General features: G+C 42.8%; 3 protein-coding genes across 5 annotated transcripts; 2 read left to right on the top strand and 1 right to left on the bottom strand.

Annotated features, from left to right (window-relative positions):
* The first annotated feature begins 4,590 nt into the window (after positions 1-4,590).
* On the top strand, positions 4,591-9,348 carry LOC123443976 (transcription regulator complex subunit bur6-like). The gene is made up of 6 exons (XM_045120560.1): positions 4,591-4,762; positions 6,409-6,481; positions 7,778-7,871; positions 8,218-8,331; positions 8,397-8,445; positions 8,603-9,348. Exons 1-6 carry the CDS (start codon positions 4,730-4,732, stop codon positions 9,086-9,088), a joined length of 849 nt encoding a protein of 282 aa, XP_044976495.1. The 5' UTR covers positions 4,591-4,729; the 3' UTR covers positions 9,089-9,348.
* A 250-nt stretch (positions 9,349-9,598) lies between these two features.
* Positions 9,599-10,357, bottom strand: LOC123443999 (cysteine proteinase inhibitor). Its single transcript, XM_045120596.1, has 2 exons — positions 10,003-10,357; positions 9,599-9,911 (listed from the first exon to the last, which is right to left on the bottom strand). The coding sequence occupies exons 1-2, from the start codon at positions 10,144-10,146 to the stop codon at positions 9,732-9,734; spliced, it is 324 nt and encodes a 107-aa protein (XP_044976531.1). The 5' UTR covers positions 10,147-10,357; the 3' UTR covers positions 9,599-9,731.
* Positions 9,862-19,874, top strand: LOC123443981 (cytochrome c-type biogenesis CcmH-like mitochondrial protein). 3 transcript variants are annotated; one of them, XM_045120584.1, is made up of 4 exons: positions 9,862-9,935; positions 17,868-18,035; positions 18,690-18,821; positions 19,344-19,874. In XM_045120584.1, the coding sequence occupies exons 2-4, from the start codon at positions 17,895-17,897 to the stop codon at positions 19,527-19,529; spliced, it is 459 nt and encodes a 152-aa protein (XP_044976519.1). In that variant the 5' UTR covers positions 9,862-9,935; positions 17,868-17,894; the 3' UTR covers positions 19,530-19,874. The 3 variants fall into 3 exon arrangements, with proteins under 3 accessions (XP_044976519.1, XP_044976504.1, XP_044976510.1); XM_045120569.1 differs by lacking the exon at positions 9,862-9,935 and adding an exon at positions 16,543-16,896; XM_045120575.1 differs by lacking the exon at positions 9,862-9,935 and adding an exon at positions 16,543-16,896 and having other exon boundaries at positions 17,838-18,035.
* The last annotated feature ends 2,927 nt before the right edge of the window (positions 19,875-22,801 follow it).

Below are 22,801 nucleotides of genomic sequence, written 5' to 3'. Positions count from 1 at the left end.
TGGGGAAACATCAGTCTGGTGCCTATAAGCGCAAGAAAAAAGCAGAAGAACAAAATTTAATTAATAAATCTTATAAAGGCGGCATGGACAAATTTGTTAGAAAAAAAACACCGCAAGTGTCATCCAGTAATCAGTCTGTTGATCCTTCTACCCTTGCACTTGCAATTGTTCCTTACAATGATGATAGAGATGGTCAGACAGAGACAGATAATATGGAGGTAGAGAAAGATCATATTGATGTTTACTTGAATAGTTCACCTCGTGAGGATGTTGATGATTCTTTTAAGTCTGATATATTTGATCCAAGAAACTGGAATTCTCCTGATTCTAAACAGATTGATATCTCAGCACAAAAGGGTCCAAAAAGAGACAATTCAATTAAGAAAGGTCCTAAAGATAGATGTCGTAAAAGGTTTACCGCAATATTCTATACTAGATTTCTATCAAATGGAGAGTGTTGTGATAGAGACTGGCTTGTCTATTCTAAACAACTTGATAGAGTCTTTTGCTTTGCTTGTAAGTTATTTAGAAAAAGTCATCAGAAAGGTCAATTGGCAAATGAGGGTTGTAATGATTGGTCACATATGACCAATAGACTAAAAGACCATGAGACAAGTGGGGATCATGTTTTGAGTATGACTAATTGGTATGAGTTGCGCAGTAGATTGGAAAAACATCAAACTATTGATAAAACAGCTCAACGACAACTTGAGAAAGAGAAGCACCATTGGAGAAAGGTATTATTCAGAATTGTTTGCATTGTGAAATTTCTTGCCAAGCATAATCTAGCATTCCGTGGTACTAAAGGCAAGTTGTATGAAGATAGCAATGGTAATTTCTTGGGTTTGGTAGAGATGTTGGCTGAATTTGACCCCATTATTCAGGAGCATGTTCGTCGTATTACAAATGAAGAAACTCATGCTCATTATCTTGATCATAAGATTCAGAATGAATTGCTACACTTGCTTGCTTCTTGTATTAGGTCAGAAATTATCAAGAAAATAAAGAGCGCAAAGTATTTCTCTCACATACTTGATTGTACCCCTGATGCAAGTCACCAAGAGCAAATGTCTTTAATTATAAGATATGTGGATTCATCTTCAAGTCAAGTTTGCATAGAAGAGTCTTTTCTAGGATTTCTTGATGTAAATGATACAACTGGTCAAGGACTTTTTGAGGTGCTACAGAATGAGCTAAAACTTCTTGATCTTGATATAAATGATGTGCGAGGACAAGGTTATGATAATGGATCAAATATGAAAGGAACGCATCAAGGGGTACAAAGAAAACTTTTGGATGTAAATCCTAGAGCTTTTTATTCTGCTTGTGGTTGTCATAGCCTTAATTTAACACTTTGTGATATGGCCAAGACTTGTGGTAGAGCAAAAGACTTTTTTGGGATCATCCAATGCATCTATACAATTTTTGCAAATTCTACTAAGAAATGGCATATTTTGAAAGAAAACATATCAGGATTGACTCTCAAGTCTGTGTCAGCTACGCGTTGGGAGAGTCGTGTTGAAAGTGTTAAACCAATTAGATTTCAATGTTCAGACATTCACGAGGCTCTACTTCAGGTAACCAATATGTTCATATTGATAATGATGTAATTCATTCAGACTTTGACTAGTCCAACCATAACATTTATGAACTTTATTTTAATTTCAGGTATCTGAAACTGATAGTGATCCGAAGGCAAGCAGTGAGGCTCTAGGTTTGGCAAACAATGAACTTGGAGAGTATGAATTTATCGTGGCAATAGTCATTTGGTATGAGGTATTGTCTGCTATTAATTTAGTAAGCAAGAACTTGCAAACAAAGGATATGCTTATTGATGTTGCAATTGAGAAAGTGAAAGGGCTTATTTCTTTCTTTGAGGGGTACAGAGAAACTGGTTTCTTAGAAGCATTGCAGATAGCCAAAGAAATTGCACTTGAGATGAATATTGATGCAACATTTCGTAAAAGAAGAGAAATTAAAAGAAAGAAACAGTTTGATGAGAACCCAGACGACACAAATATTGCCACACAGTCTGCACATGAATCATTTAGAGTCAACTATTTCATACGTGTTGTTAATCAAGCAATTTCCTCACTCACAAGGAGATTTGAGCAATACGAAGGTTATCAGAAAATATTTGATTTCTTATTTACTTCTGAAACATTGCGTTCATTGGATAAGGATAGTTTGCAATCTTCTTGTGTTAATCTTGAGGCTTCCCTTATGAAGGATGAACAACCTGATATTGATGCCAATGAACTATTTGTTGAGTTGAAGTTTCTTCAAAATTTCATGCCAAAAGAAAATATCGGACCTGTTGAAATTCTGAATTTTTTAAAGCGGCATGATTGTTTTCCCAATGCAAGTATTGCATATAGAGTTCTGTTGACCATTCCTGTGACAGTTGCATCGGCAGAAAGAAGTTTTTCTAAATTGAAACTATTGAAGTCCTATATGCGTACTACTATGACACAACAAAGACTCAATGATTTGGCCACAATAGCACTTGAGAGTGAAGTCTTGGAGAAGATTGATTACGAGGATATAATTGAAGATTTTATTTCAAAGAATACTGCAAGAATGAGGATGTTCAAATAAACAGCAATCGGGAGTTGTATAGGTATGAGTTTTTTATATGTCCAATTTTTATGTAAGATATTATATTATATACATTATAAAAAAATTTGCAAGACATATATACATTATAGTTGCTCTTTAGTTCATTTTTTTGTAAGATAGGGCCCCATTTTTTCGTTTCGCACAGGGCTAGGTATGAGTTTTTTATATGTCCAATTTTTATGTAAAATATTATATTATATACATTACAAAAAAATTGCAAGACATATATACATTATAGTTGCTCGTTAGTTCATTTTTTTGTAAGATAGGGCCCCATTTTTTCGTTTCGCACAGGGCCCTGGATTTTGTCGGCCCGGCCCTGGGTTCAACCTTGCATTTTTTATTACGTTCTCTCCTCACAATTGTGGGAAACTATTGCCTCTCAATCTCATTATCTTTTCTCCTCAAACTTCAGAAGCAATTTCCCTTTTAGGAACATCTATAACCAGACCCCTCATACCCGTTTCAAACATTCACACATGTCGTCTAGTCAATGACCCATCATAAAAACACGACCCAACCAAACCTCTTAGACTCGCCTCAAACGCCCGGGCTAAACGACACCCCTCATATCCAGTCCAAATCTAGGGTGGATATGGGTCGGCCCGATCACGTCCGGGCACGTCCGTCACGTCCTATGTGACAGACCCGGCCCACCATCGTCACCATCGTTGTTCCACAAAAATCCACTTCAGGCGTCTCGCTCCGAACCCTAGCTCATTCTCTCTCGCTTTGTTCTTTCCTCTCCCTATTCGATTTCGATTCCATCCACTTCAATGTCGAGCTCCGACAGTTGCCCCGACTCTAACGTTGACTATGATGAGGAGCTCGCCCTCCGCATTGCCTTAGAGCGGTCCAAGGTGGACACCGGCGGCAACTCCGGATCCGGACCGTCGCCGCAGCTCCCTCCCGACCCGCGCATAGCTCTGAAAGGACAACGCAGCTCCTCCACGCGGGTAGTGGTGGGTGCGAGTGTTGGTGTTGCTGGCCCACACGCGCACTGTGGAATCGGAGGCGTGCTATGATGTTTGATGTTCGTTTGCAGCCGATCTTGCGTATTGTTTGCTTCCGGTTTTATTGATCACGTAGAGTAGTTCAATGTTAAATGTGTAGTATAGATATAGAGTGTTCGATATAAAATATGCGGATGCAGAATAGTAAATATGAGGCGTGCCCGGTAAATGAGGCGAACACGTCCGAACACGTACGCGGGCGTTTGACGAGCTAGATTTGCAAAGTTCAGCCGTAGATGCTCTAATTATATTTTACGGGAGAAACATCCCATTGTGACAATGGCATAAATGTGCGGTAAAATATAAATATTTTTCTTTCCCATTGTGCTTGTGGTGACGCAAGAGCAGAAACGATAACAGCGTGACGTTAGCTCGCACATAATCCCATTCCCCTCCCACAAAGACGAGTCTAAAACGGAACAAACTCTCTACGAACGGTCGCACCTAAACCGAGATAAAGGTAGAGCCCAAAAAATGGATGGACGTCGCCGTGGCAGCGAGGGCCAAGATTAACCAGGCACGCAGCCACAGCCGCCGGATCCCGCCGCACCCCCGAATCGGACGGCGGACACACGGAGCGCCACGCACCGGCCCAGAAACAACCTCATCCGGGGAACGCGACACGGACGGCTGACGCGCGGCCGCGCGCGCAAACGCGGCTACGCGGGCCCCCACATCGCGCTGAGCTTTTACCCACCGCGAAACGTCTCCCTGGACCCGGTCCGTCGCGCTCCCCGCACGAACCCTCCACGCTTTCCAGCGCCGCACGTGAGGCTAAGGTAAGGTGCATGCACCGGGTCCAGGAGCCTAGCGTCCACGCGCCGGAGGGTTCGCCCGCTTCGCGCGGCCATTGGCCGCGCTGTTTATGGAAAAAAAAAACAGTTTGTTTTAATTTTCCCCGTAAAAAAAGTGAAAAGGTAGCGATAACGGAAACCCTAATCCCCAAATCAGAAATCTATCCGAATCGCTATTTATGTTTGTGGCTTCCTCTCCCTCCGATCCGATGTCCCCGCCTTCGTCCCCCGCGCCGATCCGACCTCCAGCCGCCGCGTTCTCTCCGCCGGGGACGCTCCCTCCGGCGCCGCCGGCTCCGCGCCATGAGGAAGAAGCTCGACACCCGCTTCCCCGCGGTAAGACCCATGCCCCTGCGATTTTTTTTTTGCCGGTTCAGGCCTCCCCCCTACCCTACGCGGTGCGCGCCGTAGATTTTGCGGAGTATTTGTGATTCGTCTACGGTTTTGTTTCCGGCGGCTAGGTTCCTTGTAAATTGACGCCAGTGGATCCGCGATATGCATGTTTATCTGTTTCTCTCCATTGCTGGGCTTGGTAGATGCACGTTTGGGGGAATTTTTCGGGTGCTATCGCTACGTAATAGGTGTAGATTTCGCAGCACGGTTAGGATTTTTAGCCTCTTGCATGTGCTCATCCTGAGCTTGTTTCATGTACGTTTGTTTTTATGGTGCTCATCCTGGGCTTGTTTCACGGGTGCACATATGATGTAGGCAGTGGATGCGTGGAAAATCCTGGATTGTGTAGATTCTGCCTGTCCTATTAATGTTTCACTCGTATGGCTTTGGTGCGGACGAGAGTGCCCTATTAATTTAATATATCAAGGGTCAATTTATTTGATGTTTGCATAATTTGTTATGATTGAATCCTTGGGTCAACCTTTGTGCTTCAACTGATAGGTTTGTTACGAAGGAAACCAAAATTACTTGCATTCACTATTTACTGAAAAAGATGGACGTGATTATTAAATACTCTTTTTATCAATATATACGTATTTTTAGGAATGAGAGTTTAACTTCAGCGGAGGTGGCTTACCTGTCCCAGGACTCAGGAGAAGATCAACGCCAGGTCTTCTGCGCTGTTTCCTGTTTTGCTCGGTAGCTCGAGGAGTGGGGAGTATTTGCTTTACTGGTTTTGGTAGTTACGGTTTGGTTCCCTTTAAACCGGGCCAATTGTACATAAACTATTATCACCGCTTAATAAACAGCCAGTGCTTCTTCATTTTTCCTATATAGAAAGAGGAACATAATTGTTGGTATAAAATGTTAACTGTACTAAGCACATGAGTTCTTTTTATAGTTGTCGATCTGTCGACATTGGTATCGTGATTGTTTAGATCTAGATAGTGATAGGCAAATGTTCATTTCTTCTTATAGTGACAGCCTTTGCAGGGAAGCTTATTAACCCACCGAGTTAGTACTTTGTACTATATTCCAGTGCTAAATGGACAGTAGGATTCTACTGTTTAACCATATATGGCCTACAACAGGCGGTGAATGTTGGTTAAAGTTGTGTACAATCGATAAAAATATGCAGTGTAAATTTCAGAGGAATATCTCATTCTAAGCATGGTGAACTCTCTGATCTGTCTTTGGTCCATCTTTGGGAGAAGATGCAAGTGTTTTGATGACATATGTTTGCTGTAGTGTTGAGTCCTCATGATACTAAAGTTCTTCTACTGGATAGAGATACATTGTTCATTACCCTTTCTTTCACAAGGAACTAGCAGAATCTATTTTCTTCATCTGCTAGGACCAGTGCTTATAACCACACGTGATACTGCTGTCACGTCTTTCTCCATCAAAGCAGCATCGTTGGTTATTTGCACTGTAGTATGCGGCAATCATAATTATGATTAGTTGGTCTTTTACTGATGATGGCATGTTGTCATTACCTCAAAATGGCAGATTCCTACTACTTTCCAGATGGTATCATGGCACTCTTCTATTAATCTGATATAAGCTTACTCTTGTACTTTTCTGTACAGCCTCGGATTAAGAAGATCATGCAAGCAGATGAAGATGTTGGCAAGATTGCTCTAGCTGTACCTGTTCTTGTGTGTAAGTTTTCCAGAACCTCTTTTTTAAGAACTTTCCTTTAACTCACCTGTTATCAGTTCCAGAGTTATTTCCCTACATACATCATCTTTTTTTCACCATCCATTGCTAACGAGAAATGACAGTGCTGACTACCGTCTTAGAACATACTTTTTTTCTTTTATTAGACCAAATTATTCTCATTTAAACCGAAGCTAAAAATAATTGCAGATATTAGTATCCATTGTACCTTCTCAGTGTAAACAAAACATAGGCACAATAGGAACTATTTGGTCCTTTGGGGAAGTTGACGGATAAATCCTCTGAATTTATCTTTACAGAGTCGTGTTTTCTATTGTTTGGAGCATGACACGTTTGCAGCTGTCAGTTGGTCAGCACGACACTTTGATTCAGATGACATGATTTGATATATGGTCATTCTAAATCTCGATTTCAAACTAGAGAATCATACTAATCATAAATCATATAGTGAAGTAGAGCAACAGTAGCCATCTTTCTTGATAGAAGGAGGAAATTACTGTTGAGTTCATGAGAGCTGAGGCGCAAATGTGAATCCTATGGCCAAGGGAAACCGAGTTCAGGCTCAATGGTCAACCCCCCCTCCACACACACACAACATTCACAAACATTCAAGCAGCATGTAAGCCTATTCTCTTATATTGATCCCCACATCCACAGTTGCCTTTACACCTCTTCCCCCCACAGGCGCGCCACCACCATATTTCCATGCCCGAGTGACCTCTGACTGGCTCCTCCACCAAGAACCTCATCTTTACCCTGTTAGCTCCGCCGATATGCTATCACCATGTGTTCATGATTTAGCCTTTTCTGTTCCCCTGATTTGTAGCTAGTCAATGTTTTACATATCCTGGTGGGTCAAACTGGTTAAAGGAGAAGATGGGCACAAGTTAGGCGGGCAGCCATGGTGAGGGGAAAGGGAAATCTGGGAGAAGGCTAGGTGTGGGAAGAACTCGTATTATACATGGCACAGTATATTCTATTTTAGATGCATATACAAAAATGGAGGTGCATTGGTAGAAGGCGAACTCCTACTTGTATAAGCAGTATAGATAACATCAACTGCAAGTATAGCTTAATTGCATGTGCTTATTTGAACTATATGATTAATTAGTACTCGCATGTACATGTTGATATAAGATTGACACAAGCTATAAGCGATAACAAAGCAACTCGACCCCTTGGTACACCTACATGCTTGTATTTTATTAGTTTCTTTTTGTAACTCACATCATGCATGTACTTTCAACTAACATATTTTTCTGTGATCATGATTTGCAGCCAAAGCGTTGGAGCTATTTTTGCAAGACTTGTGTGATAGGACATATAATATCACAATTGAAAAAGGGGTCAAAACAGTGAGTTCATCGCATTTGTAAGTTTACTAGACCTTGTATGTTTTGTCAGATCAAAATACCTTTTTGTTTGACTGGATTGATGATTTATGTGGAAGCTGTAAAATTATATTCCTAGATACATGTTCTTGAACTGAAAGAGAAAGCTAGATAAGCATGTGTCTTGTGGTGGGCTGTGCTGATTTTTGAGTATTACTGTGTTGGTGGGGGTCCTTCAGACATGCAGTTGGGTGGTGGCTGCATCATTTTCATTTTGTAGTTAGAAATGGGGCGTGTTTTCTTAATACTGATATGTATTATTTCCTTAAGGAAAACATTTGTTTTTCTGATGGTCCCATTATCTTATTCAGTATTATGCTTTTACAGGAAACAGTGCATTCATAGTTATGATGTGTATGATTTTTTGAAGAACGTAGCCAGCAAAGTCCCAGATTTGGGTGCACCTGATTCTAATGCTGATGATAAGCTTGGCAAAAGAAGGTAAGGTGTCAAATTGTGATTAATTAGAGTGATATGAACTTTAATAATTGCTGAAATTTCATCAGGAAACATGGTGAAGATGAAAGCGAGGAGGAAACAAAGCGGACAAGAAATGTTAGTCTTCGTGATCCATACCTTTCTGTATATGTTACACTTCTTACATGTACTTTTTGTGAAAAGTTTTTAGTAAATGCTCATGACTTCCATTTTCTCTGCTAATTTATGTCGCCCATTCAACCTCCTTTTGCTGATAAAAGTTTTGCACATGCAGGAGGCAGCATGCCACACAAGCAACGGCAGAGGGCGTGGGAGGGGACGCGGGAGAGGTCGCCGTGCCGGGCGTGGAGCTGAGAGGGAGATTGAACACCATGAATTAGCTCGCACTGAATTTAGCAACCCAGGCCACCTAAAGGTAGAGACTGGAGATGGTTTTGACACAACTGAAACCAAGGAGCATACCCCTTTGAGCAATGCCAGGGCCTCCTTAAGGAACATTGACTTGAACTTAGATCTTGCTGACTATGAGGAGGATACAGTGGCACCGCAAGCCGATCCTGCAGCTCCGGTGGTGATCGTGGCGTCGCAAGTCCAGACTTCAGGGCCGTCGGTTTCACTGTTGAAAGAAGTGGAGACCAAGGATCTCCTGGGCTGGCAACTGCCTGAGATGAACAAGATGGCCTTGGATCCGGTCCAGTTTGCGCTGTCGTCAAACCATAGATTAGAGGAGGAGGACGAAGACTATGACAATGAAGAATGACGGTGACTCCAGCGTGGATTTAGTAGGTAGACATGACATGATGTACATCCTAGCAGGCCCAGCTTGACAATGTAGTAGCAATTCTCTTAGTAGTATGTGTACCCGCAGACGCTGCAGAAGTAATTTAGGATGTCACATATGTTGATGGCTCAGTAGCCAGTAGTAGCTATAGTATCTTTTGTGTAGCAACCATATAACTAGACAGGTTCACCGGTTGTAAATCACGGCCGCTCTTAGATCAGATGGTATGTCGCAATGCTTATGCTTGTTAGCTGTGGATTTTTCTCTCTTGCTTTGGTGGTTAATGCTGACAATCTTGTGTTGTTTCTGTGATGCAAGAGGTCCAGATATTTTGGAGGTGAATTGCAAACTACTCCCTCCGTCCCATCTCACGTAATATGAGAGCGTTTTTGACACTTGGGACAGAGGGAGTATAAGTCAACGTGTCTGATAGTAGGTGAAAATACTGGGAACTCAGCATGTTCCGTTGGGAAAATCAGAGCAACTACATGAGGTAGGGAGCAGGTTTATTTCATCATATTACGCCAGTATCCAGCGAGGCTGGCATGTTGGATAGGCTCGAGCCACAAGCTTCAGCTTACATATAAGTATATAACATACTAGCATTATCTACATCTTTTCATTAGGCGGCCGGCTTGAATTCCTGGAGCTGCTTGAAGTTCTCCCAGGCCTTCTCCCACACCTTGGCCTCGTAGAGCTTCTTGGCGCCGCCTTCCTTGACCTCGATGGTGAAGTAGTGCATGCACCCGGCCACCACCTGCTGCCTCACCTTCACCAGCCTCTCGAACTCCAGCAACGCGTTCTGCGCCCAAAACAGAATTAACAGGTCAGCCACTACAGTTAATCGTATCAGATGACTTTGGGATCGATCGGGCGGGCGGGGATGATCTTACGGCCTTGGCGTTGTGCTCGGCGACGGCGAAGCGCGCGAGCTCGATGGTCTCGAGGTCGTTCTCCCGCCCCGCCGGCGCGTCCTGGACGCCGCCCAGCAGCACGCCGCGGCCGCGTAGCCCACCGCCCTGCGCCGCCTCGGCCATGGCTGCCGTGCGTCCGGAGGGTTGCGCTGAGCCGAGGGAGGAGTGCACGACGGATTGGCTGCTGATGAGGGTCTGAGAGAGAACAGATCTATTTCCGTGAGCCAACACGATGTTTGATCGAGCGGAGTGGGGGTCGGGACTTTATAGCGACATGTGGAGTCTGGGGGCGGAAGGATTCCGTTTTTGTGCGACGTGTATTTTTTTCGGGGGCGCGACAGCTATGGGCGATGGGCGGAGCGCTGGCGCTGTGCGCCGACGCGACGGACGCGGTACGCAGCAGCGCTGGTTGTGCGATGGCGACGTTGCAATGCTTAGCTCTGAAGGCAAGTGCTGGCGAAGCATAAGCACCTCTAACCGATTCTCTAATAACCGGTTAGAAAATTAAAATTTCGGTTTTATTTCTCTAACTGGCACTTAGCCATCCCCAATTCGTTGTAATGGAGAATAAATTATTCTCAGCCGCGTATCCTTTTTTTTTTAAATATACTCCATTGTTCGGCGGCCGAGTAAAAGCCACGTCTCTTCCTCGCGTCGCCTCCTGTCACTGCAACTTCGTCGGCTTCGCCGCTACATCGTTGCCTTTCTTCACACCCGTTGCCCTTCTATTCGACGTCGAGTCCGTCTAGCCCTGTCATCGGAATATTGCGGGCGTCAACGATCAGCAGTACTGAGCTACGGAAAGTCTATCGAATTATAGCTACGGAAAGTCTATTGAAAGGACCTAATCAAAGGCTACTACAGCTATAACTGACCCGCCTATGGAATCTATTGGCTTGGCTGAACCGACGTGAAATGAAAGAGAGGAAGGCGGAAGCTATTGACAAATAGAGGGGGGATGTTCTCCGTGTCTTTTAGCTCTCACTAGATGACAACTTGCTTACTTTTCACTTCTTCTTAAGCTAGGTGAAACATTGTCCTCGTTGTTGATTCGTCGGATTCCGGTGACAGGGTTGGAGGGTCATTGGAATCAAGGTGAAACACATCGTCGTAGTTTGGCCGCATACACATCAACCGTGATAGAGTGAAGGGTCATGCAAAGATCATGAGACTACTTTGATCCAAATCCAACCTATCCGAAAGTACTTTCGTCGGCGCTTTCGAATGCACACAAGTCTTTTTTCGACCATTGCAAAAATTGTCGAAAGGTATGATGACTGGTTCAAGCTTTGAAGAAATAAGTGCAAGCCCACTGATGAAGTGCATTGCGACTGTTGAGTCTTGGCACGACTATGTTCACATTGGTGAAGACACAATCTTGAAGGCCGTTCGAAGGTTCACTAAAGCAGCGATCGATGTCTTTGATCCGGAGTACTTGAGAGCATCCATAGAAGAAGATACCCAAAGGTTGGTGACAGACAATGAAGTAAGAGGATGGTCATGATATTTGGATCACTTGACCTTATGCACTGGAGATGGAAGAATTGTCCTATAGGGTGGAAGGGTCACCACAAAGGCCACACCAACAAACAACGATCATTTTTGAGGTGGTTGCAACGAAGGATCTTTGGATATGGCATTCATTATTTTGTTTACCTGGCTTTCACAATGACTTGAATGTGTTGTCGAGATCATCACTGTTCGCTAGGCTTATTATAGGAGATATTCATGCATGCAACTACTCAGTCAATGGGCAAATATACTCGTGGGTTACTACCTTACAAATGGCATCTATCCATAATGGGCCAGCTTGGTCAAAACAATTCGGCATTCAAAAGGTAACGAAAATATTCACTTTGCCCAATGTCAAGAAGCTACTAGGAAAGACGTGGAGAGATCCTTCGGTGTGCTACAGAAGCGCTTTGCAATTGTTCGTGGTCTTGCCGAGTATGAGAGCTCTATGGTTTTATGGTAGATCATGGTTTGTTGCATCATATTGCATAACATGATCATTGAAGACGAGAGGGATATGCCTGAGAACTTTCGGTACATCACCAATGAGATTCATGTTGAGCTAGAATGTGATCCGAATAGGATCCTGGCATTCCTTGAAGAGCATCGCAAGGTTGAGAAAAACAAGTTCATGCTCAGCTCCAAGAAGATCTTATTGTGTATCACTGGCAACACCATACCGAGTCCTAGTTGTTCTATCACATGTTATTTGCTACATCTGAACCATCCAACATGTTTAAATTTGAATAATTTGGTTTGTAAACTTTGAATTCGATTCGTAAACTATATTTGTATTTGCTTGAACATTAAAAATTATGTTTAGTTTCTATATGTGTGCTAATATGTAGTTGCAATGTATACTAGAATTGTAAAGTTTAGAAAAAAACAAACATTTACTCCGTTAAATATAGGAGATCAGCTAGGTTCGACTAGATCTTAGTGAAGTAAATATACTTTAAGGGTTTACTCCACGGTATCCTCATCTATTTATTAAGAATCGGTTAGAAATACCCTAAAGAGCAGTAGACCCGGTAAAACCATTTGTCTATCCATGAAAAACGATATATGATTCCCAAAAGAGCTGCTTTATTCGGTTTGCCACTCCTACATTTTTAGGTCATTAATGAAAATATATGTCTTTTTTACCACCAAAGTAAGTACTCCAATCACTTTCTAGAAATGTACTTCCCTCGTTTCTAAATAAAAGTCTTTTTAGAGATTTTAGTATAAACTATATACGGATGTACTATATAAATGTGTTTTAAAGTGTAGATTCACTCATTTTGCTTCGCATATAGTTCATATTGGAACCTCTAAAAGGACTTATGTCTAGAAATGGAGGGAGTAATCACTTGTGATTTGGTTACCATCGAAACAGTCGTGCCCAAAAGGACAAAGACGGTCGAGGTGAGATTGTGCCTTCGAAATTTCCTAGTGCCTCCAATTCAGTTGTGCCCGTTGTCGAGAGAGGTCCATCCCTAAAGGTGACGGTTCGTGTTTTGGTCCGACAGACTTGAAAAGCCACCTACAGACGCTTTACGCCCAATCATTCCGGATAACGCTTGCATCCTCTGTCTTACCGCGGCTGCTGGCACAGAGTTAGCCGATGCTTATTCCTCAGATACCGTCATTGTTTCTTCTTCGAGAAAAGAAGTTGACGACCCGTAGGCCTTCCACCTCCACGCGGCATTGCTCCGTCAGGCTTTCGCCCATTGCGAAAAATTCCCCACTGCTGCCTGCCGTAGGAGTCTGGGCCGTGTCTCAGTCCCAGTGTGGCTGATCATCCTCTCGGACCAGCTACTGATCATCGCCTTGGTAAGCTATTGCCTCACCAACTAGCTAATCAGACGCGATGACGGAGGCTATCACAACGTAGGGTTCCTTGGTCCTAGGTCTCTTGTCGTCATGATCTCACATGTGCTCTCGTGCAGGTCTAGTTTATTTGATTGGATCTCCTGCATTCAGAGTTTCTCGTTGTTCGTGCCCTAAACCCTTCCATCAAAGGCCTTCCGTGCATTCTAGGGCGCATGGTCGTAAAACATAAACTCTAGTTGGAGACAGGAGTGTGGGGGTAAGGGGGAGATAGCAAATGCCCTGAATTCTTACAGTACAATCCACATTGGAAACTAATTGATCTTCCCCACAACACGTTCGATGGAGAACTACCAACATGGATAGGAGGGAACCTGCCACATTTTCTTCTTTTGCTTTTTAACACATTACAAACGCAAACCTCATACATTCAACCGTATAAATGCATGCATACATACTTTATCCTTATGAGCATCTTCGATAAAATGAGCAGACACATCATCTTGAGATCCATGAAGTCTCCACAAACGCCTTCATAGTGGACGAGAACGTCTCTTTCGACTGAAATCACATCGCTGGAAGGCCTAAAACAATCCAGGAAAATGTGAGCATCAGTGTTAAGTTTATGACTTGAACCGTGGTGGGCTGAAATATCACTGTCCTCCAAAATATGCAACCACTTATGAAAAATATCATCCCTCATATGTCTATGGACGCCTGCGTGGAAAGGGCCTGATCATCCCCTATTTTACGTCCGATGCATTCATTTACCTCAAATGCATGCTACACCTTCAACACAAAAGTTACGTACTACATAGACAAACCTAGCTGAAATTACACATCATTGGAGATGTAGATGATCCGTGTCGGTAGTGCCATACAAACCGACCTCCTAGTCATTGGCCGCCACCCACAGCTTCGATGCCACGTCGAAATCCATGTCAGGGAAGAGTGCGTCACGCTCCACCATCACCTTGCGGAGGAGGCAACAATTTGCCTCCACCTTCACCTCTGAGGGGATGAAGTCGAGGATGGCCTGCTGCTCCACCGTCTCTTCCGCTGGAGCCACCTAAAACTTGCCCAGTGCATCGGCCATGATAAATCCGGCAATCTATGGTGCCGGATATATCTTGACTTCCACCCTTCCTCCTCCTCTAGATCCGTGTTCGGTGCATGTTGCTCCGTGTCCTACTCTGACAAGTCCGGAGGCATGTTTGATGCAACCCGAACTTCACACTAGGCCCGGATCTCCTCAAGGAACTCTAACCAGCGTTCCAGAGTGAACATTGCATGAGTTGGGATACGCTCCCGGGCCATGGCTACACGCGGACGCATGGTTCGAGTTGCAAGCGTACGAGAAGTGGTGGTGTGGAGGGGAAGAAAATGGGACTGTGGCTACGAAGGGGCATGTCGTCGAGGTTAAATAGCCAGATTTGGTCCCTCGGGTGGCGCGTCGGAGTTGCGTTCTCACCGGACCGCTGGGTTTCAATGGACATCTGTGTGGGTCCCGCACGCCAGTACAATGTGACAGACACATCCGAGTACATCTTTGCCTCCTCATATCAGCCGGGTATATGGGCTATATTCGAAGGATGCTAGTGAGCCTCAACATATATGGCCAATTTGAGGGGCGCGGCTGGGTCAAGATTTTGTGAGCGGCCATTGACCGGGCCATTTGCTCAGACGTATATGAAGTGTTTGAGGTGCACATTTCCAACCGCTCCAATAACCATTAAAACATTTGATGGGAAGTTTGCCTCCATATACGTCCGAGCAAATATATTTTTTAGGATTTCCCTCCATATGTGGGAAGTTGGTCCTTTCAATAAGTACAACATTAGTATGTTGATGCCATACGCATTACGCCGCCGCCCGCCCGCTGTTGACGACCACCGCCGTCCACTGTGCGTCGCCACTAGAGCCCACCGCCACCACCAAAAGCCTCTTTTAGAGAAGTTTTTGCAGGAACTAAGAAAACACTTAACCTTTGAACTTCCCCTAATTATATGTACATCCCATAAAAATCACTTTTACAGAGAATTTTGTACAGGAACTGTTAGATATGCTCTTACGACACAATATGTCTCTGGTTATATTCCACTTGAGTTATAACATAACAAGTAAATATTCACTTCTTGGACCTTGCAAATAATAGAATATCAGGAGCTATACCTGGTGGTTTGGCCAACTTAGGAGGTGTTCGGAGTCTCACCAGCTCCGTGAAATTTTGGGAGTTGTAGAGCCGTGCAACAGCCGCTCCGTCACTTTGAACCAGAACTCCACCTGCTCCCGGAGTGGAGTTATGGAGTGGAGGTTCTCCGAACAAGGCCTTAAAAGCAATGGTCAATATTACAAAATAAGATATGATAACCCCTTAAAGAGCCAGTTTGGAAATTGGGTAGTGGATTACACTGATCACAATGAAGCAATAAGATTTGATGACAATGACAACCAACAATTCCTTTAATTCACTAAGCTCCCTAGAGGTTGAAGCTCTCACAACCAATTGAGGTGTGCCATTTGAGATTTTGCCCCATGGTTTTGACTTGGTCATCATCTCGGTGGGTCCCTTTGGTCCGTACATGGGATTTTTTATGGTCACTGCATAGATTTCGGTTATGATAGATTGTATAAACATTTTTTATTTCCATAAATATTTTATAAAATACAAAAATACTTAAAAATATCAAGTCATTTTAAATGAAAATAAACATGTTTTAACCTACACAAACTTATTTTTACATTTCTGTAATCATTTTTTAAATGCAATGAAGTTTTTTAAAACGAGAATATTTCTTTAAAATGTTGCATACATCTTTTTGTTATACGATAGAAAAAATATGTTATCAAAATATTTTGTACCTTGTACACACTTTTTTCGAAATTTTACATACATTGTTTTGAAGCGCAGGAACATTTTTGCATTGTCATGAACATTTTGTGAAAAGCTAACAGGATTTTTATAAATTGCGTCATCAGATTTTTTATACCATGTCATCGTTTTTTTTAAAAAAATTTCGAAAATATAAGGAAAATTAGGGTTTTAAAAATATCCATTTAGATTAAAAATAAGAAAAATAGGGAAAATAAAAAATGAAATTAGCTTGACGTCAGGGTTGCCGAACCAGGTCCCTACTAGGCCGACCCATCACCGGCAATTTTTGTGGGCTTGGTTGTGGGTACCGCGGGCACGGGCAGCCCATGTCCACCTGCAGAGCTCCTCGTCCTCGTCTCCTCCCCACTTCGCGCGGGTCCCGGTCCCCAGATCGGAGCCACGCCGCCGGCGTCCGGCCAGCATTCCCCACCGCCAGAAGGTTCTTCTCTAGACAGCCGGGGTTTCCCGTCAAAAAATAGAGAACCGGGGTTTCCCTCCGTCGGGCCACCGACCGGGGACCAGTTTGTCTTTGGCTCCGGAGACGGGAGCATCGCCGGCCACCTGAGTGGAGGAGGGAGGCGCACGCATCGGAGAGGGGGGTTGAACTCCAGTATTCTCTCGCGGCGAAGCCGAGCAGGGGAAGCGGGGGGAGTCACCGGCCGGCGGCCACTCGGGTAAGTTCACGACTGTACTACCGCGGCACTGCAAATATTTTTAGTCCGACGTCCCCTCTGTCGACGCAAATTTAGTTCGAAATTACTTATCACAAAAGTGGATAATAATGGAGGTATCTAAAAATAAAATACATCTAGATACATCCATTCTTCGGACAATTATGTCCGAACGGAAGGAGTATTAAGTTAGTACAAATGTTGTACTAAAGCAGCAACACTTATTTTGGGACTGAGGGAGTACTTTGTTAGTGTTAGTTCAAGCCAATATTATGGTTGCTCAAGTGTTGATTTATTATCGACAACGATTTAATTGAACATAAAAACATGTAGGTAGCAGTTCATGATTACAAGTCAGTTTGGAGCTCATTAGTTGCAGTTAGAATTGATTATTCCATCCATATGACCGATTCATATTGAATCTGTTTGCTACATGAATTGTTCGTCGGCAGTTTTTAAAGATAAAAATGAGGAGATAGCAATTCATGCCTACAGGTTACTATTTAGATTTGTAAAAAATATATTTGGGGAATATGCTGTTTTGCTGATGGATGGTACGCAACTAGCAGACCAATTCGAATAACAGTAGCTTTATTAGTGAATACCAACTTTATTCGATTCATCCCTGCATAATCAATAGGACCACCTGTTTTATCTCTTGCCACCTCAATGTTTCCGCCCTTCCGCACAGGTGGTTATATTGCCGTAATCTTTGTGTTCGATCCTTGGATCCTGCCTTATTCGTAAATTTAAGAAGTTATCTTCAACAATAAAATGTGTGAAGTGGAATGCTCAAGTAAGAAGTACTTGAAACTGAGAATGCCTAGGTTCCTGCTTGATAGTTTGGTCTTGCCATAGTACCTTAATCTTAAATTCTTAATAGTTTCTGGGTGGCATCATTTTGTAGACTAAGGATATAACTACTTCACATTTTATTTTTTCAGGCTCTCTTATATACAGCTATTTTGTTACAGTTAACAGAAATCATACTATCTGGTATCATGGCCACCGAAGAGGATGTTAAGCAGCGGCAGATTGTTGAAGACCGTGCAAGAAATATTAGCCACAATGTCCGGTGCACTGAGTGTGGCAGCCAGTCCATTGAAGATTCACAAGCAGATGTTGCAGTTCTCCTTAGAAGGGTACTTCTCTGTTCTATATGCCTCGTAATGATTAGTTGCTTGACCTTCTCCATCCAGTTAGTTGTAAAGCTTTTAGTGGCAGAGATTTTTTTGTTATTCATTTATGTTTTTTCATGTTTCCACAACATCCAACCTTTGCTTTGCTGATCTCTTGATCTAAGCCAAGCATAACTAACATTGGAAATTTAATAACGCTTGTAACTGAGGTGACATTTGAACTTGAAACCTTGTACTGATCAATAATGACGTATAATAAAATGTGTTTGATTTAACCATTTGATTTGAAATGGACTAGCCATTTTCTTGTTATCGGTTATTCAAAGATGTTCACAGGCACCCAATTGTTTACTGCAAAATAATGTTGAGAAACTTGAATGATGTTTGCTATTTAAATATTTATCTGAAAGAACTCTGTCTGACTATACTTGTTTTTTGTAATGACAAAGATGATCTTGGTAATGCCACAACTGGTTTGATTCTTGGATTATACATTTATGTATTTTCTACTTGATTGTGTTTCTAAGACTTTGATAATATTTTTGCACAGTATGCCCTTTCAGCTATCTTAAATTTACATTACCTATTGGTGCACCTGAACACTGTTCATGGAAACTTCACGGCTCAGGTACTCACATCAGTGTAATTCTTTTGCAGCTAATTCGTGATGAAATAAAATCTGGCAAGAGTGATAAGGAGATATACAAAAAATTAGAAGACGATTTTGGAGAAACAGTTCTATATGCCCCTAAATTTGATATTCAAACTGCTGCTATATGGTTATCACCGGTAAGCCTAATTGCAAATGTAACATACTGATACTGTTCATGCTTTTATTAATATTATTACTGGCATTTGTTAGCACATTATTTCCTCGTTTCATGCATGCATTGTGTGTCATGGTGAACCCATCTATTATCACAAACTTTTGCATCAAGATGTTATTCATAAGTAATAGGTAGCATGAACACAAATGTTGATGATTGTCTTTCATAATTTATGGGCGAAATTGCACCTGTGGATATAAAATATCTCAACTTCTAAAGAAGCTAATCACTAACTGAGGATTCCTGGTTTCTAGCTGATCCGTCGTTGTAGCTCAACGTATGTATAAATACAGTCAGACAGCAATGTTTATTTGAACTGCATTTGTTCTTCCTTAGTAAAAATTTAAAAAATCTGCAGCAGACCATGATAAAATCGAACACTTCAAATTATTCACGTATCGAATTCCCCGAATTTAATTATTTCATGTACGACTGCGATTCTAGGGTAGGTAGTTCAAAACCTGACATAGTAAATTCTGTGCAGGTCATTGTGGGTGGGGTTGCAGCTGGTGTCTGGGCTTACCAAAAGCATAGGCAAAGGACCAACGTTCACATTATGGCTCTGAACCTCGTCCGAGGGGTTCCCCTGACTCCAAGGGAGAAGGAGACAATGATTGACATCCTTACGCCGCCTCCGCCAACCAGGAGGTGGTGGTGGCCTGTCAAGTGATGTTCATGTCCTTGGTTGCAACATAAAGTACTCTTTTACAGTGGTCGCATTATACAGTTGAACAGGATGGCTGAATTCAGCGCATGATTTTGGTCTACATCTCACATCGTTGAAGCTTCAACTACGAATGTTTGGTTTAACCAGATCTTGAGAGGCCTTTCCCAGATGTTGCAGTCCGCATGCAGGTTGCGGGATATTGGAAGTTTAAAGAACAGCCTGCTGTTGAAGTGTATGAGTAGTTGCTTACTTCCCAGGTGTGCGGTTGAACTGACAAACATGTACCGTGGCTGCTGACCCTCATGTAGCGGAACTTTCTCCCCAAAATAAGGCGAGTACGACTTTTTATTTCCATAGTCTCTTTAGAGCAACTGACACCCACTCTAGCAGATCCTCTATATGGTTCTCTGTCCCTAATATTTTCAGAGGAGCTTGTAAAACAAGCCTCTCATCCTCTGTATTTGTGGATGGGTAGAGGATCCTATGTATTTTTCAGCTAGTTGACGCCAAGGACAGTTCCCCAACCTCCTGCACTCCTGCCTTGGCCGCTCTGCCATGCCAGAGCCCTCGCGCGCCTATGCCGACCCTCCCTGGCTGTCCTGATGCTCTCGCGCCGCAAATGCTGCTGACCCTGGCCTGATACCATCAGCTGCCCCAAGCAGTCCCACCACACCCTCGACCTGCTCCTCAGATGAGGATTGGTTGCCGCTGCGCTTCATCTTCTTGGTGTTGAGGCATCGGAGCTTGGGGACAGTGTAGGGTTGCTCCGAGGCAGGAACTTGTCGAGGGAGAGGACCAGCACCACCAGGCACGACAGCAATGGCAGATACGATGGTATACATCACATCCGCAAACTCCCCATGGTAAGAATTCAGTAGTGTATCCTTTTTTAGTCCCATGAGCATTGTTTGAATGATTATGTAGATGGATTGATTTCGTGGTGTTCTGTAGCAGGGCAATCTGAGAAGAATTTAGGCGCGTGAGAGAGGGTTTAGTGAAGAGAGTTGTCTCTCTTATCTTGAGAAGCAAGTTCGGGTTAAAATGTGAAGAGAGTCAGGAATAATAATGAGTAAATCTCACCCTGTGGTGTCCTCGGTTATGCATATGTTTTCATAGTTCGTTGCATGGTCAAGATCAATGTTTGTATAAGACCACATCTGTTGTAGTATGTCTCTCTAGCAAGAGGAGTGAGGTAGATTCGCATTGTTGAAGAAAGCGAAGAACTTCATATCTTGCCATTCTTGCGTACCTAATTTTGTTCCATGGGATTCTCAGTTTGGCCATTCATGATCTTGATTTTCTGGTGTGACACTATGCATGCCAAGCATTGTATGATTCCCCAAAAGAAGAAGAGACAATCATAGTTTGATGTACGATACATATGTTGTGAAGTTGAACTGCTCGTCTAATTTCTTTTTGGGAATATATAAGAGACTGGATTTACATCAAGGGACTTCCACTGATACAAGACACTCAAAATAAGGAAGTTACAACCATGTCATCCTAGTGCCGAACAAATTCAATCTATCGAATAAGCTGATGGCGTGTCGCCATTGCCGCTTCGCTGCCGGAGCCAACCTCGCCCTGGTCAGAAATTTATTGTGCTAAGGTCGAGCTAGAGCACGTCCCGGAGAAGAAGCCGCCATGGTAGAAGCCTTGAGCAGATTGAAAATCCTAGAGGCGAACCATCTTGTAAATAAAACTTCAGGCATGTCCGCAACAATGGACACTGATGCATCCCTGAAGAAGTACAAAACTGACACAGAATAGCCTCGTTCTTGCCGCAAAAAAAAACAACGGCTGAGGGACATCACCAGTATCCCCATTTGGTTGTCTAAGGCTATGTTTGATTGAGCTGCAGATTCTAAAAAAGCTGTTGTGGAAAAGCTGAAATCTGAAAAGTTGGGGTACCCCATCTTTCAAAGTTACACTAGAAAGAATCTACAGATTCTCAAAAGTTGCTTTGAACATTTACCTCTTTGGTTAGCTTTCAGTTTTTTAAAGCAGAAGTTGGTAAAAAAAGTTAAACCAAACACAACCTTAATTTTATTTGTTTTTCCTGGCTCAACACATTGCTATCAAAATATAACAAAATATATTTCACATATTATGTCGTATGAATTGTGAATATCGTGATGGCTAAATATGAATGCCGTGATGGCTAAATACCAACCCCTGAGATGATTGTGAAGGTGACATGGATTAGAATTATATTCCCAATTAAATAGGGGTTTATTTTAGAAAAATGCATACACCAACCATTCACTGCCACTCAAAATAGATTAAAGGGATGTTGGATCTATAGCCATTAGATCTCGATCCAACCATCCACACGAATACCCGAAGTGCTATATATGCCCACCCAAACCCTAATGCGACTCAAACCCCAACCCCCACGCCGCATTCTCAACCTTTTGCGGCGCACCCATCGTTTTCCTCTTCCTTCGTCCTTTCCCTCTTCGCAGTGCCGCCATCTTTCATCTTCTTCGGCGAGTTTGTCATTCTCTCCGTCAATGGGTGGCAAACTTGTTGTTTGCCAAAGTCCGTTGTGAAGCGCGAACTCCATAGTTTGCTAGGGAGGCACCAGTCCGGCGACATCATTAACCGGCTTATCTAGCACACGCCATGAACTATATGCGCAACTTTTCCGGCGTGTGATGTGCATATGGTTATGGTGGAGTCCATCGATTGGCCGCACTGCGGCTTAAAACTCATCAGCGGCTTTCTCATCTTGGACCGATGTGGAGATAGATGGGCCTGGATGATGTCAACACAAGGTAATAAATTTTAGGACATCTATTCAATAGTATATCCTTTTATCTCGTCAACATGATTTTTACAAATATATGCGACAGACTTTGTTTAGTTGAATCGATCTAAGTATATTTTGTTTTTAACCTAGGTTCAGTATGTTTTCTCTTGGCACTAGCAAGTTCTTCCCATTCCGACCTGCCGTCTCGTGTCTAAGTCTGCAATTTAGTTGGATTGATGTTTAATATTGTGTTGTTTAGATTTTTCTGTTTGTAATACACTCTTATCTATCTTCCGGTAGATAAGAGTGGATCTGACAAATAGAAACATGAAAATCATTCACAACATTAAACATCAATAAAACTAAATTCCAGAGTCAGGCACAAGACTGTAGGTCGGTAGAGTTGTTATTCAAATCAGTGGCTTTCCTAGCTTGCACCGATGGTGAGGAAGATGGATCTGGATGATGTCAACATAAGGTAATAAATTTTAAGGTATCTCTACAATGCTAGACCCTTTTATCT

The sequence above is a fragment of the Hordeum vulgare genome, chromosome 1H, assembly GCF_904849725.1.
Source record: "Hordeum vulgare subsp. vulgare chromosome 1H, MorexV3_pseudomolecules_assembly, whole genome shotgun sequence".
Lineage (NCBI taxonomy): Eukaryota > Viridiplantae > Streptophyta > Magnoliopsida > Poales > Poaceae > Hordeum > Hordeum vulgare.
Note: the sequence above shows the minus strand (reverse complement) of the source record. Positions and strands in the feature narration are given on the sequence as shown.

Excerpts from the sequence above, each read along its gene's own strand:
- LOC123443976 (XM_045120560.1), top strand. The coding sequence starts at position 4,730 with ATGAGGAAGAAGCTCGACACCCGCTTCCCCGCG. Across the intron at positions 6,482-7,777 it reads AGCTGTACCTGTTCTTGTGT|CCAAAGCGTTGGAGCTATTT; the intron begins GTAAGTTTTCCA and ends CATGATTTGCAG. Across the intron at positions 7,872-8,217 it reads ACAGTGAGTTCATCGCATTT|GAAACAGTGCATTCATAGTT; the intron begins GTAAGTTTACTA and ends ATGCTTTTACAG.
- LOC123443999 (XM_045120596.1), bottom strand. The coding sequence starts at position 10,146 with ATGGCCGAGGCGGCGCAGGGCGGTGGGCTACGCGGCCGCGGCGTGCTG. Across the intron at positions 9,912-10,002 it reads CCGAGCACAACGCCAAGGCC|AACGCGTTGCTGGAGTTCGA; the intron begins GTAAGATCATCC and ends TTTTGGGCGCAG.
- LOC123443981 (XM_045120584.1), top strand. The coding sequence starts at position 17,895 with ATGGCCACCGAAGAGGATGTTAAGCAGCGGCAGATTGTTGAAGACCGT. Across the intron at positions 18,036-18,689 it reads TTGCAGTTCTCCTTAGAAGG|CTAATTCGTGATGAAATAAA; the intron begins GTACTTCTCTGT and ends ATTCTTTTGCAG. Across the intron at positions 18,822-19,343 it reads CTGCTATATGGTTATCACCG|GTCATTGTGGGTGGGGTTGC; the intron begins GTAAGCCTAATT and ends AATTCTGTGCAG.